The sequence below is a fragment of the Schistosoma mansoni genome, assembly GCF_000237925.1.
Source record: "Schistosoma mansoni, WGS project CABG00000000 data, chromosome 1 unplaced supercontig 0076, strain Puerto Rico, whole genome shotgun sequence".
In the NCBI taxonomy this organism is placed as follows: Eukaryota; Metazoa; Platyhelminthes; class Trematoda; order Strigeidida; family Schistosomatidae; genus Schistosoma; species Schistosoma mansoni.
The window spans coordinates 828905-845751 of NW_017385990.1; the positions used below are offsets into that span (position 1 = coordinate 828905).

Below are 16847 nucleotides of genomic sequence, written 5' to 3' on the forward strand. Positions count from 1 at the left end.
ACCACGCGAGCCCTGCACTGTCCGCGCTCTCCCCCCGGCACCGCCGATCTGAATCAGGGTTTGCCAACTCCCCTAGGTGGACCCTCCGTGTCCACCAACCCGGTTAAAGCGCCGGACATTCGCTTTTCGTCCTCTCACTTTCGTAAACAACACCCCCGCCACGAGAAGGCAGTGAGTAGGACTTCCCTGGCAGAGGCTATATATTCGCTGGCCATGTGCGAGCATTTCGAGAGGGAGAGTAGACTCTCCCCACTCTCGGCCGTACCAGGGCATTTGGGGGCACTAAAAAGGACTAGACAGATATGGAATTAGTCACTATTTACTGGCGTAGGCGAGATATCCGTCTAGCAACCAAAGGACGGGTTTACTGTGCAGCAGTTCGCTCCGTCCTACTCTATGGCAGTGAAACATGGCCAATAAGAGTAGAGGATATTCGTAGGCTACTAGTGTTCGATCATAGGTGTCTTCGAAGCATTGCTCGTATATCCTGGGACCACCGGGTAAGTAATGCAGTTGTTAGGAAACGAGTACTAGGTAGGGATGGCAAATCGATTGATGAAGTAGTGAAACTTCATCAGTTGAGATGGCTGGGACATGTGTTACGTATGCCCGACCACCGACTGCCCCGACGTGCAATGTTTCATGGTGTAGGAGTAGGTTGGAAGAAAGCTAGGGGTGGCCAGACCAAAACGTGGCACAAATCAATGAAGTCACTGACAAGTGGACTGGGCCATGTTGGTAGGTGTAGACTACCTGGTTGGGATTCGCGAGATGACAGCAACCGATGGTTAGAGACCTTGAATGACATGGCTCAAAATCGTTTGCAATGGCGAAGATGCATCCACTCTTTGTGTTCTACCAAATTCTAATCTTCTGAATTCCTCATGTCTTTATCTTTTTCTCTTTCCAAATTTATTTCACTGTACTATACTCCTTCAATAATTTCTTGAAACCCCTAATCTTTTGGATTTCTGATTATACTCCTACTACTTCTACCACTATGGGATTTGAATCGACAACTGCATCTCTGTGCTAATGTGGTATGGCAACTCGAACTGATGTACGTACGTACGAAGTTCTACGTTGTGACTGACTGACTATTTACTGATCAATCAATTGTATATATTGAATTATAAATGATTAGATTTCAAGTTTTGAAATAATATTTTGTGTACTTGAATTTGTATGATCCCATAAAACGAAGGGAATTACTGTCAAATATATGATCTTATGATGTGACTATTCAATAGTAGAGGAGCATTCTCAGTTGTTGTTTTTAGCAATGACCGAATACTATCGATCAAGTAAGAATATAATAACTGTGGTGAGTGAATTGATATTAAGTGAACTATGTTTCTACGCCAAATGGTTGGCGATAGTCATTAGGATACCCTGAACCTAGGTTTCGTGATAGTTGATAATCATTATCACGGGGAAGTTACCATCTTGAAGGACTAGATGCTACCTATGGGACTCGAACTTTCGAAAAACAGTTTAACAGTCTGAGGTGCAACCACTAAGGACTTGACAAATACATTGGTCAATATGATTGTCTCAGTCAAGGAAAACCTAAATAAATCAGTAGCAGCATGCCAGACAGTAAAGTTTAACGAAGTAGATTTGAGTTCCACAGGGAGCACCAGCTCCTTCAAGCCTACATGTACCCATAACTAACGCTCGGCAATTACTACAAAACTTGGGTCCTGTTTGACTACGTACAGATACGCCTAGCATAACGAATATAGTTTTTAATAACGAGTGTAACAATAGAGTACAAAGTAAGAAATACATTCAACACATAAGTTTTAGAAGATGAAGAATGAATCCATCTAGGCCGCTGTCACCAATTTTCAGATATCTTAAGCCAAAGACAAATGAATACAGTCATTTCGTGAACCCTAACGAGTAAACTTGAACCAAAATACTTAGTTCAAACCGATATTCAACAACAGCATAGATTAACTTCAACTCGTGGATTAGCCGATCCTAACCTTCTTTCCATTTAACGATTACCACTATACAACCGGTTAGGTGGCTCTGGATGCGTGGTACATGTCACAAACACATTAATCGATGGACGTTCACAGGTTTGCCTGCTAAGCAATACACTTATTTCCTGATCTGTCAACACCCATCTTACACTACAAGTGAAGCACCCTAGTGAATATTAAGTAAGCTTTTATAAACCGTACTGATAAATTCCCAGCTACTGACCTGATAAGGTTGCTGAAGCTTAAAAGATAAGTTTGTTGGTCAATTAGTTAGACCTTCTGTGTTCAGATCAGTCAACGAAGCAGACCATTTTCTAGACATTAATTACTTTACTAAGAAAATCTTAGTCAAAATAATGATCGTAGCAGTACACATTCAGTTCTCAAACTCAAACAATAAGAGTTTGATTTTGTTGTGAATCTGTTATTATTGTAACATTGTATCATGAATTTAAATCGAGTGAATCGGTACAAATGAACCCATTCGACTGACATTTTATTATTCTACAAACCTAAAATATGATAACTTGAGTTTTATTTACTTATTGGTACAAAGAGACACCAGATATATATGCTCCGCAAAAATCTCATTTGATTTGTGTGAGGAATGTGATACTACCCGGGTGCCCAAACCGAAGTAGGTGCTTTTCTCACAGGGCCACAACCGGAGCATTCGACCTAAAGGCATGATCCACAACGCAGTGAAGCATCGTAAGGAGATGCAGTCACATGGTAGCCGGTGACCAACTATAGGTTCATATGCCATTTGTTCCCTCAGGATACTAGAGTCAGCCCATGTGCATCATTGGTTTGGAATGAGGGTTTTCCAACTCCCCTAGGTGGACTTTCAGTGTCCACCAACCCGGTCAAAGCGCCGGACATTCGCTTTTCCTACTCTCAATTTCGTAAGCAACACCCCTGATGTGAGAAGGTAGTGAGTAGGACATTCATTAATACTCTTGCCTACTAGCACAGTTACATAGAAAAAGAAGATTAAAAAAAAAGCAACTGAAAGATAAAGAAAACGTACAGCAATTAATTCAGGATCAGCTTTTAAATGTTTTTCATAACGATTTCTACCAACATCTAATGTATCATAACTTTTACGTACAATTTTCATAACATTTGGAACAGTTGAAGATTTATTTCGATGTGATGATTTATCATTCGATATTGTTTTTGTGGTTTTGGTTGTTATGACATTTTGATTTAAAGTATTTGATTGTGAGAAAATGGAATCCAACGAACTCTGGAAAAAACAAACAAACAAACAAACGAGATACATAAAATTGTAAGGAAAGGTAGATAGTAGCTAGCAGTGGAATCCAGTTTGACGCACGTTTCGTCCTATTTAGGACTCGTCAGCTGGATGTACCTGCATCTCAGACTTGTTGATGTTCACTCTGGGATTAGAACCCAGTACCTTTCGCTTCAAACGCCATTGCGTTATCCACTCGGTCACTGAGTTTTGATAGCCACTTGCTTGTGCGATGGGGTGAAGTTTAAATTCATTTAGTATTGTTTGTTTAAATCTTTCCATCGATGTGTTAGCACTGCAACTGGTACATAAAATGATTAAATAAAAAAACGAAAAAAATCTTTGAAAAGAAAAACTTAAAGAGTTAACACATAAATGAACCTTGAAATGAAGGATAGAAAAGTGCTACAGTATGTAAATGTTTTGGGCACCCAGGTAATAATCCAAGCCTTCACACAAATCAAATGATGGAGTGTGGAGCATATAATCTCGATGCATCCTTATGCCAATATTTATGTGTTTAAATAAATAAGTAAATAGAATAAATATGTAAATGGTATATGGAACTTCAATGTATAGTAATACAGAAGCATACAGAATTAATCAATTATAGGTGGGGTAACATCTAGTTTAGCCTCCAAATGCCCTGGTATGACCAATAGTGGGTAGAGTCCGTTCTCCCTCTCGAAATACTCTCACATGGCCATGCGTAATATAGCCTCTGCCACGGAAGTCCTACTCACTACCTTCTCACACCACGAGTGTTGTTTACGAAATTGACAGGACGAAAAGCAAATGTCCGGCGCTTTAATCAGGTTGATGGATGTGGAAAGTCCATTTAGGGGAGTTGGAAAACCCTCATCCCAAACCAATGGTGCACATGGGCTGGCTCCAGGATCCTGAAGGAACGAATGGCATATGAAACAATCGTTGGTCACCGACTACCATGGGACTGTATCTCCTTACGATGGTCCACTGCCTTGTGAATCAGGCATTTAGGTCAAAGACTCCGGGTGTGGCCCCCTATGAAAACCACCTGCTTCAGTTTGGGCATCTGGGAAGTATCTTAGACCTCACACAGATCGAATGAGATTTGTGCGGTGCATATTTATCTGGTGCTTCCCTGTACCAATATTTATGTGTTTAAATAATAAATAATAATAAAGGTAACATCTAGTTTAAAGATGTACTGATTCATGTCGGAACATTGAAAATTAGTACCAAGTATCATCAATTAACTAGATATCTTTTTTGAAAGTTATACTCTCAATATGGTTTGTTATATTCCCATTTTATTCCAGTTTTACATAGATTCAGAAACAATAAAAATGAATTTGATAAGATGGTTACTACGACTTGATTAGAAAGTACAGTAGTATATAAAGTAATTATAAGCAAGAATATTAATATGCTTGAGCTAAGTCGATTTTCTCGGTAACGAACGAAGGCCAATGACACAATGACAAGATAGGCTAATCTAATTCGTTTTCCCAGGCCCCGATAACTAGAGGAAGAAGTCCAAGGCGAAGTAGGGGGAATATATATTCCGTAAGCAGCCGAGTACAAGCGAGTCATAAGGGGAAAAACTCAAACGTATATATACAGCTATAATTTGTCCTTGGGCACCATTACAAAATAGCATACTAAAAAGATACAACGGACCAATAGCATTTAAGATTTTTTACAAGTGGGAAATACGACTTGAAGGTGAAAAGAGCGCCTTTAGCGCAAAAACAAGGAAATTCAAATTTTCAAAATAAAATTACAAAATTAAGCCATTTACCAAGTAAGTTCTGAGGATTTGATATCCCCAACAAATGTAGAAGTTGAAACGATTTAATAATTTAGTAGTTTAATTACTTATACTCTTAACTATTGTTTATTCATTTAGTTGACATAAAATCTGGTACAACTAGGTACCATAAATAATATGTTCTACATTAAATAATATTTATATGTGGGGTGAGATACTGCTCAGTAGCTCAAACATAAATAAGTTTCTTCAAAGAGTCACTCTCCCTGGGCCTTTGACTTAATTTCACACTGCAGAGGAGTTGAACCAGAAAACGCCATTCTCTGGTAGCCAGTAACCAAAAAATAGATTTATACACCATTCATTATCCCCTCTCCAGAATCATGGATACCATATACATAACTGGTTTACAGATATTGTTTTCTCGATCTTCTGTATCTACGATTCCCGTTTAAGCACTGAACGTTCGCTATGTCAATCAGTCACAGCGTAGAACTTCGTACACAGGTACATCAGTTCGAGTTGCCATACCACATTAACACAGAGATGCACTTGTCCATTCAAATTCCATTGTAGTGGAGGTAGTAAGAGTATAAACAATAATCCGAAAGAATAGGGTTTGAAGATGTTATTCAAGGAGTATAATCCAGTGAAATAAATTTGAAAAGAGATGGACATGAAGAATTCAGAAGATTAGAATTTGGGTGAACACAAAGAGTTAATGTACCTTCGCTATTGCAAACGATTTTCAGTCATGTCATTCAAGGTCTCTAACCATCGGTTGTTATTATCTCGCGGATCCCAAACAGGTAGTCTACACCTACCAACATGGCTCAGTCCATTTGTCAGTGACTTCGTGGACTTGTGCCACGTTTTGGTCTGGCCACCCCTAGCTTTCTTCCAACCTACTCTTACGCCATAAAAAATTGCACGTCGGGGCAGTCGGTGGTTGGACATACGTAACACGTGTCCCAGCCGTCTCAACTAATGAAGTTTCACTACTTCATCGATCGATTTGCCATCCTTACCTAGTACCCGTATCCTGACAACTGCATTACTTACCCGGTGGTTCCAGGATATACGAGCAATGGTTCGAAGACACCTATGATCGAAAACTAGTAGCCTATGAATATCCTCTTATCGGCCATGTTTCACTGTCATAAAGTAGGACGGAAAATAAAAGTTTTCTTAGAGATTTATTTATTTATTTATTTAAACACATAAATATTAGTACAAGGGGGTACTAGATACATATGTACCACACAAATCTCATTTGATTTGTGTGAGGGATGTGATACTGCCAAGGTGTCCAAACCGAAGCAGGTGGTTTTCTTAGGGAGCCACACCCGGAGCCTTCGACCTAAAGGTCTGATCCACAAGGCAGTGGAGCATCGTAAGGAGATACAGTCCCATGGTAGCCGGTGACCAATAACAGGTTCATACACCATTCGTTCCCTCAGGATACTGGAGGCAGCCCATGTGCACCATTGGTTTGGAATCAGGGTTTTCCAACTTCCCTAGGTGGACTTTCAGTGTCCACCAACCCGGTCAAAGCGCCGGACATTCGCTTTTCCTACTCTCAATTTCGTGAACAACACCCCCCGCCACGAGAAGGTAGTGAGTAGGACTTCACTGGCAGAGGCTGTATACGCGTGGCCATGTGAGAGAAACATCAAACATTTTTATTCGGTTACTAGAACACATATAAAGACATTAAAAATAAACCTTAACAGAAGTATAGATTTCGCGACTGAAATATCCTGTGATAAACAGGTCAAATAATAACAAAGGAAATATTCAAATAACTCCGCCTGTAGCTCTTATAAAGTTACTACCGATCCCAAGCCCGGGTAAAGGAGGAGGGGTGGGCATGGGGTTAGCGACTTCATCCCGTAGAAAACTAACTCACTGAAAAAACGGTAACCAGAACTGGTGGGCGGCCTATGCTCCTTCACGAGGGGTAACAGGCGTAAGTAAGTAAGTTAATATTCAAATAGACATTAAGATTAACTAGTTGAAATACATTGTAAGCTGACACATACATACACACAAGTAGAGTGTATGTAAGAAAAGTAACACAAACGTGTTTTCCGACTAACTAATAGTGATTATAGTAAAAAAGAAAAATATAAGTGACTACATGAACTAAGCTGATTTTACCAAAATATTCACCTACAACTTGTTCATTACCTAATGATAGCAGTGGTTTTATTTTCTTCAATATAGTTTATCATAGAATTTTTGTGTGTACTATATAAAATCTTTCTATTTTAGTAAGATTGTTGCTCAAAACAGACTCAGCTTCTATCTACTTAGCATCATAGAAGCCTTCGCTATACATACTATTGATTGTCATTATGAAAGCCTATATTTTGCAATTGTATAGCATCGAGAATGAATTCACCAACAAAAGAACTATAAGCTGAACCAATCATTCTTGTTTCTATGTCTCAATAAATGTATTCTGTTTATACTCAGACAAAAATTACATGAAAGTATATGTACCAAGTTGTGAGATATACCTTTCATGTATGAAATCCCGACCGTTGCTGCTACCTTGACGCGGTGGTCGGGCTTGCCTATCGTGATGATCCAATCGAGCTATGCTGGCTGGAACAATCGTTCCTCAAGGTCCTACCATGCCAGACAGGTCGGTTGAAGAGCGGTAAGACTAAAAGTAGCAATCCCAAAGTCCGAAGGCAAAGTCGTACTGCCGACTGTACAGAGGTGTGACGGCACTAAGATGTTTCCTTCAGACAACCAGCATAACAGCGATCCTGCCCTCAAGAAGGGGTGGGGTTAGAAAAGGTCGACCCTAAAAATGCACATCTCGCCTTATCCCACGGATTTCCGTCTCCGGCGGTAAGGTCCTTTGAAGAACGGAGCTAACACGTCAAAAATTCCCCACAAAAAGGCCGTGCGTGACCGACCTCAAGCAGTTGTCCCTTGGGCACTGTGGTCACGTTCCCAGGTCGTTATGACGAACACTAATCCAACTTCTTTTTCAGGTCCCTCAAGAAATACCCTTCCACGGTGTGGGCAGCCGGGAAGTGATATTAGCCCTCATACCCTTAACTGCACACGAGACCAAGTTGGTCACATTCAAATCCTTCATGTATGAAATAAGAATAAGGACATTTGAACCTTGGTATTTGGAATGGATAATGTTGAAACTATGACTTATAGGTTGAAGCTTATGATAAGTTCTACTGAGTCAACCATAACCAATATGTGATCTGGCAAATATATGTATCGGTTGAAGCTTTCACAACATATTAACAGTATCTATAGAAGCGCCCCCAAATGCCCTGGTACGGCTGAGTGGGGAGAGTTCGCTCACCCTCTACAAATGCTCTCATATGGCCACGCGTATATAGCCTCTGCCACGGAAGTCCTACTCACTACCTTCTCACACCAGAAGTGTTGTTTACGAAATTGAGAGGACGAAAAGCGAATGTCCGGTGCTTTAACCGGGTTGGTGGACATGGAGGATCCACCTAGGAGGGATGGGAAAACCGTGATTCCATACCAATGGTGCACATGGGCTCCAGTATCCTGAGGAAACAAATGGTATATGAATAAATTGTTGGACACTGGTTACCATGGGACTGTATCTCCTTACGATGGTCCACTGCCTTGTGGACTAGACCTTCAGGTTGAAGGCTCCGGATGTGGCCTCTTAAGAAAACCATCTGCTTCGGTTTGGGTACCTTGGCAGTATCAAATCCCTCAAGCAAATCAAATGAAATTTGTGCGGCGCATATGTTACTGGTCTTTTCTTGTACCAATATTTATGTGTTTAAATAGAAGAAATCTATAGAAGCGGTAACGAATGGACTATACGGTTATGGAAGAAAATATGAATTGGTAAAGTGTATGACAACTTCGAAACTTATGGTCTAAGCGAGGGTAAAAGTGATTGGATTTGTGAATATTGGATATTTTGAATGATAAGGTTCACAATTATTCATAGTGGAGTAGATGCATTTACTTTTTATCTTACACCTGATTATGATTATTCCTTAATACATACCTTCTTGAACTATATTTTTAAATACTTGGTCTTTTGTAATATTATTGCTACTATATTAATTAAACCTCTTTTGTTAATCATGTCATCAAGTTAATTTAGTATGGAAATTTAAGCTAACATACACCCATACCACACTTCATGTTGTTAATTCTTAAACTTATGTCACCTATGACGAACACAAGATATCCGTCTATCAATTAAGGGACGAGTATACTGCTCAGCATTTAGCTCTGTTCTACTTTACGGCTGCGGAACGTGACCATTAAGATTAGAAGATACTTGTAAGTTACTAGTATTTGACCACAGGTGTCTTAGAAATATTGCTCGCATCTGCTGGAATCACCAGATCAGTAACCGTGAGGTGAGATGTAAGGTGTTAGGGAATGATAGTAAATCAGTTGATGAGGTCATGAATCTTCATCGACTGAGATGGTTGGGCCACGTGTCACTTCTAGTCTGAGCCATGTTGGTAGATGCAGACTACTTGGTTGGGGTCCGCGTGACTATCGTAACCGATGGTTGGAGACTCTGGATGACGGCTCAGAATCGATCACAATGACACAGGTGTATACACTCTTTATCTACCCTTAAACCTTCAGATTAAAATTGCTTCATAACTTTCTTCCTTCCTATACTATATCCTTATATACAACCTTTCTTTCATATATTGCCACCACTAAATGAACTACTTTTATGAATTCGGTGTTCATCTTGTTGTGTTAATGAGGTATGGCAACTTAGACCGATGCATATGCGTGCCTGATCGTACGTTGTAGCTGACTGACTAACTGATAATCATTAATTGACTAGTCACAATCAGTTGCCATATATATATATATATATATATATATATATATATTTACGACATTAGTAAAAAGTATTAATTATCAGAAAACAACAACAACAACTACTACTGTAATGAACAAGAACACTAGTTGGGGAAAATCGAATGTATCTAAGCACAAAATTACAGACTATCTCACTAAATTCTGATAACCATACAATGACCAGTTGCAGTCCAAAAACATCAATGGGAAGATTCAAACAAACAATACTAAGTGAATCATACAATGAACATTTAATTTGCAAAATACCAATCAATTGTCTTGATCTTCACTGTTCCTTCTGTAAATATCATTAGTTCATCTTCTCTAATTCCATTGTTTATGCATTTTCCTACCAATTACGATTCATTTCAGTTCTTTCCTAATCGATCTTTTACCAAAATATATTCTATGTATGACCATCACCTTATACTACTTATATAGATATAAGTATAGACCACATTACACTACTACTACGACTTTCCAATGATCTATTTTTATTACATTAAATTAAGTAGATTATTACAATTATTTTTTTTAAGTTAAAATTTTTTGTTTGCTAATTTTCTTTAAAATTGATCTTGTTTAATATTATTAAACTTGAAAATACAATCACCATAGCAACAATTAATGTTGGTTAACGATGTTAACTTTCTTTAGTGGAAAATGTGATTATATATTCTCACTTCTTTATATATATATATATATATATATATATATATATATATATATTCAAACAAGAGATTCAATCAAACAATGTTTAGTGACTTAATAAGTAGATAGAATATTATTAGGAAGTAATGAGCCCCTAAATGCCCTGGTACGGCTGAGTGGGGAGAGTTCGCTCACCCTCTACAAATGCTCTCATATGGCCACGCGTATATAGCCTCTGCCACGGAAGTCCTACTCACTACCTTCTCACACCAGAAGTGTTGTTTACGAAATTGAGAGGACGAAAAGCGAATGTCCGGTGCTTTAACCGGGTTGGTGGACATGGAGGATCCACCTAGGAGGGATGGGAAAACCGTGATTCCATACCAATGGTGCACATGGGCTCCAGTATCCTGAGGAAACAAATGGTATATGAATAAATTGTTGGTCACTGGTTACCATGGGACTGTATCTCCTTACGATGGTCCACTGCCTTGTGGACTAGACCTTCAGGTTGAAGGCTCCGGATGTGGCCTCCTAAGAAAACCACCTGCTTTAGTTTGCGCACCTGGGCAGTAACACATCCCTCACACAAATCGAATGAGATTTGTGCGGCGCATATGTAATTGGTGTTTCCTTGTACCAATATTTGTCTTTAGATAAAATGAAATAAATTTTCATAAATAGGGCTTGGTAAAGATTGAATCGAAAATATTGTTCGTTTACATGTGTTGTTCTGAATTTTTATGTATTGACAGACTAGATATCTTTCGTTTGAATTACTAAAATTTTAAATGGGCTTGGTGTGGAGTTTTCTTTATTGAGACCTTGTATATTGACTTTTTATTTATTTATTTAAACACATAAATATTGGTACAAAGAAACACCAGATATATATGCGCCGCACAAATCTCATTTGATTTGTGTGAGGGATGTGATACTGACCAGGTGCCCAAACTGAAGCAGGTGGTTTTCTTAGGGGGCCACACCCGGAGCCTTCGACCTAAAAGCACAATTCTAAAAACAACTACCGATAGGTGTCTACTTAGTTGCATGTTAAAAGAGAGCTATGCTTATAAAACAGTAGTTTTATTAATCCATATGACTTAAATCAAGCTCTTGGTTTGTATTTTTTTTTAAAGCCGATCATTAGGTTCTGATGTTACTAAGCCACAAACAAAATATTTGTACTGACCTTTTACGCCTGATCAAGTCTGCTTAATAGTAAAATTCCAGTTAAGCAAAAAGTATGTTTAAATTAAGTATAGCTGTTTTTCTTTTAAAGACTGTAACAAGATAAATAACTATATCATTACCTGAAATTAGATGGTACAAAGGGGCACCAAATATATATGCGCCACACAAATCTCATTCGATTTGTGTGAGAGCTGTGATACTGCCAAGGTGCCCAAATCAAAGCAGGTGGTACCCCTAGGGGGCCACACCTCGAGCCTTTGACCTAAAGGTCTAATCCACAAGGCAGTGGAGCATCGTGAGGAAATGCAGTCCCATGGTAGCCGGTGATCAACGATTGATTCGTACGCCATTTGTTCCCTCAGGATACTGGAGCCAGCCCATGTGCACCATTGGTTTGGAATCAGGGTTTTCCAACTCGCCTAGGTGGACCCTCCGTGTCCACCAACCCGGTTAAAGTGCCAGACATTCGCTTTTCGTCCTCTCAATTTCGTAAACAACACTCCTGGTACGAGAAGGCAGTGAGTCGGCCATGTGAGAGCATTTCGAGAGAGAGAGAGCGGACTCTCCTCACTCTCAGCCGTACCAGGGCATTCGGGGGATAAAAATAGTTGAGATAGCAACTTAACATAAATTATTTTAAGAAACGTAAAATGAAACAAGAAAGGGTAAAACATAATTATCAATTTATCAAATGTATTATTATGCAATTGTTTACCGAATATAACTATCCCAAATTGTTTTCAGTGGACCAGAGTGTGTATTATTTTAGTTAGTCGTTATCAAATTAAACCTTATCACGAATGAGCATCAGTTCAAAGCCCAACGCATCACATTAGTACGACGCGTTAGAAAATTAACAAGATGAGAGGTACAAGAATAAATTTAGTATCAAAAACAATTTTTATTTTATTTAAACACATAAATATTGGTACAAGGAAGCACCAGATATATATGCGCCACACAAATCTCATTCGATTTGTGTGAGAGCTGTGATACTGCCAAGGTGCCCAAATCAAAGCAGGTGGTACCCCTAGGGGGCCACACCTCGAGCCTTTGACCTAAAGGTCTAATCCACAAGGCAGTGGAGCATCGTGAGGAAATGCAGTCCCATGGTAGCCGGTGATCAACGATTGATTCGTACGCCATTTGTTCCCTCAGGATACTGGAGCCAGCCCATGTGCACCATTGGTTTGGAATCAGGGTTTTCCAACTCGCCTAGGTGGACCCTCCGTGTCCACCAACCCGGTTAAAGTGCCAGACATTCGCTTTTCGTCCTCTCAATTTCGTAAACAACACTCCTGGTACGAGAAGGCAGTGAGTAGGACTTCCCTGGCAGAGGCTATATATTCGCTGACCATGTGAGAGCATTTGTAGAGGGAGAGCGGACGCTCCCCACTCTCGGCCGTACCAGGGCATTTGGGAGCATTTGTGACTTAAACCCTCAAATGATTGGAAACAAAAGACCGCTAGCCAGATAAAAGCTTTGTGTGGTGAAATAACATGTTTATGTATAAAATATGAGCATAAAATGTCACAGACGACTGGCAAAAACTAGCTTGTAGGTCACTCATTCTACAATCAATTATGACCTGACCGTTAGGCTTAGTTTATAGACATCATATCAGAGAGACAATGTGGTTCAAGAATATTGGGTTCGCCAAGTAGTAGATACATAAGACTTAAGATCAAAGGGAAAACAAGGAGTTAATGCATCTGCGCCGCTATAAACAATTGTGAACCGTGTCACTCAAAATATCCAGCCATTGATCGCGGTTATCAGATGGACTCCAACTAGGGAATCTGTTTCTACCAACGTGGTTCAGAGTAACAGACAATAACTTTATGGACTAACTCCACATGCTAGTTTGGCCTTCCCTAGCTTTCTTCATACTTACTCTGTACTCGTCAACATTTTACATCAAGGCAGGGGGTGATTTGGAATATGAAATACATGTCGCATCTACCTCAGTTGATAAGGATTTACAACCTTACCGACCGATTTTTTATCTTTACTTAGTAAGCTATACCTAACAGCGTCGAACACTGAGCTGTCCCACAAAACGAGTGGAGTGCTTCGTATGAATAAATGGTAGTTATCTATGAATACTCTTTACATTTAAAGATCACTCCTCACAGCCAAAGAGCGGTATATAAAACGGACCGCTGCTCAGTAAACTAGCCTCATCACTGACAGATTGCTCATTTATGCCATGAGTAGCACAAATTTGGGCAAAGTCAACGTGAATTCACTTGGTGTGGTTTGCTTGTATTTTTTCATTGTTGTTTAGGACTGCAAGTGATTAGTCTCTTGTTGGCATATGTGCATCCTGTGCGGATTCCTTGATATTGAGTTATTACAAGCATTCTGGATTCAACTGGACGGGCTGGGCAAGCAGAAGACGAATAAGGACGCTAGGCTGTTCACAACGGTCGAATGTCATTGGTTCAGCACAGTGCTAAGATTGAATAAGTCGTATTTCGATTGGCGAGTAAGTCACGTGATAAAAAGTCGGCCTTTAAAGTCACAACAGTCATGAGGCCAAAAGATACCACTATAATAGGGTGTCCATAAGAATGTATACATTAGAAAACCTGTCGTCTGCAACTAATAGACAGCGAAGCAACTTCTGTTGACGTGTACAGTGAATATCCACTTTACGTTTAATAACGAAATCTGCAAACAAATAGACAAAGTAGCAGTCGGATTTCTCCTAGATTCAATTCTCGATATTTTTATGGTCAAACTAGAAGTTTGACTATTACATGATACCCTTAATAAGTTGGAATACTATTACCATTACGTAGGCGATATACTAATTATCTACGAAAAATCAATTAACCTACAACAACCGTTAGGGACAGTAAAAAAACGCACATTCATCGACTATTTTTACACGTAAAGAAGAATATAGCATTTTTTGGCGTTGGATGGTTTATTAAGGAATTTATTTAGAAAAGAAACCTGAACGGGACAAAATATCCACTACCATAACTTCACATCTCTCCAACATACATTTATTGTAACTAAACACCTGTCACAGAACCCAACGACCATACGCTGAGAATAATATAGAAGAATTAAACAAAATAAGGATGGATATCGCAGCAAATTCAACCAGAACTACGCAACCTAACTTGAAGGCAAGATGCGGCCTTCCACAGATGAAAAGAAAACTCTAAACCTAGGACTCAGTCAGAAAGGTGATATATCGAGTGAGTTTCTAGCAAGTCAAATCCATTAAAACGAATCTGAATGTCGATAAACTACACATAACTTCCTCAAAAAAGCTAATACTGATGCAGTTAAGGATAAGATACCGACGATATGTCCAACTATGTGCATTTATCAATTCAACTGCTCCTGCGAAACCGGTTATATAACTCGTACTCAAAAGTCTTCATCTTTGCGCGCTTACAAACACGTATTTGAATGGTAAATATAAGGTTTTAGTAAATCTATTAACAGTGTTATGCATTGCCACTCAATCAACCAAGGACAACATCCACGTTCAAGATGACTTCTCAGTTATATATCAAGTCCCTAATAATCTAACAAAAAGCACAAGATTACGCTTACCACATATTGATGTAGCAGTTAAAAGCAATGCAAATAAATGTATGTGTGCAAAAAGTTACACAAAACCTTTCTATTTACCTTGACCCATATTGGGGTCGTCTCATTATTAGTTTCGACTGTATCCCCCCTTCATTGATTTACACTCTCTTTTAAGATATCATTCTTATTTCCCATGGTAACTAATATTCTTAATGTTATCACATCAGCTAGGTCAAGACATTTGACATTTTGCATTAACTTGTCTTTATATACGATTTCAACTTACTGACTACAATTCTTAGCCCTAATCAAGGCATCTAATTTTTCTTACTGTTTCCGTACGACCTTTTCCTCATCACTACTAATGACATTGTTGGTTACATGCGGTATTTAAGTTTTAATCGACGAGAAGTTAGTAATTTTTACGTATAACAGAATAATTCAACTTGTAAACAGTAGTAGTTAATTTTTGATTTGTAACAGCAAAGACTGATAAGTTATTGAAAATGATCGTTAGTCTATAAAACCAGTTAATAGTTCATTTTCAACGTCTGTTTAACTTTTAACTAAAAATTTAGAACAGTTTTATAAATGAGTACGATTCGTGCACACAAATATCACATAAGTGGTTTTAAAATCCCATGGATACTCGATTTTCTGCCTTTCATCGTCCGTAGAGTGACGTAATGTGATCAGATTGCATAGAATTTCTGCTTGACAAAATTACAGAGGCAGCTGCAATACTAGGAGGCCTAATACGATGAAAATACTTGATAAACAGCAATGCCGCTTAATTCTGGATAGTATACCAAAAATCTGATAACTATTAGTACTTATATATATAGAGTATGGTGGATTGACGCCTAATTTGGTCCCTACAAGAACACACCCTTGAAAAAATATACTGATTATTCGGGTTATTAACTGTTATTATTAACAGCTTCTTTTAGAAACGAATAGGAAATCAAATATATGAAAGTCTAAATGTTCGTACATGAACTTACAGTATCATTATATCCCTGATTAATCCCCAGATATAAAGTGTGTGGCTTGTGTTTTGAAGTGGACCATGACGTGGACTGTACAGAATCTTCTAAACTAAGACCTCGGATGAGAGGAGGGACGTATCCTGGAGGTATAGTCGAAGTGTTTTTAACGTCAGATCGCAAATCATAAGTGCCAACTACTTTGTCAGGAGTAAGAAAATCCATGTTTAGAAATATGTACGGTGTATATATTAAAAGACTTGATAAATAATGAGGACTACAGAATCAGCAGCAAACTGTCATAAAGTACCGAAACCCTCTTCACCTTCACGATATATATATTAGAGTACTAAAACAAAGTCCAATTTTCAATATCTGCGTGACGAGCTTGTACAAACCAATTAATTTCTTTGCACTTGCCTTGTGCTTCCTCCGTACAGTTTCGAGTCTCCGATAAATTACAGTTTTGCTACTTCACTGCATCGACTATAATCAATGTGGTAATCATTTGTTTGCATATTTTGTAATCTGAGTGAATGGATTTGTTTCGGGGTAGAAGAAATTCTTGGTACAAACAACTATCAAGTCATTAGACAGA

General features: G+C 38.8%; 1 protein-coding gene across 1 annotated transcript in view; it reads right to left on the reverse strand.

The window, feature by feature from the left end:
• The window catches only part of Smp_176690 (guanine-nucleotide-exchange-factor, putative), a gene marked incomplete at its 3' end in the record, with an annotated part of 53493 nt that extends 36921 nt beyond the window's left edge, over positions 1-16572 (reverse strand). The window contains exons 1-2 of the mRNA XM_018791774.1: positions 16268-16572; positions 3022-3240 (exon numbers count right to left, since the gene is read on the reverse strand). Coding sequence (XP_018645095.1) covers positions 3022-3240; positions 16268-16474 — 426 coding nt within the window. The 5' untranslated portion in view covers positions 16475-16572. The remainder of the gene's footprint in view (positions 1-3021; positions 3241-16267) is intronic.
• Positions 16573-16847: the final 275 nt, after the last annotated feature.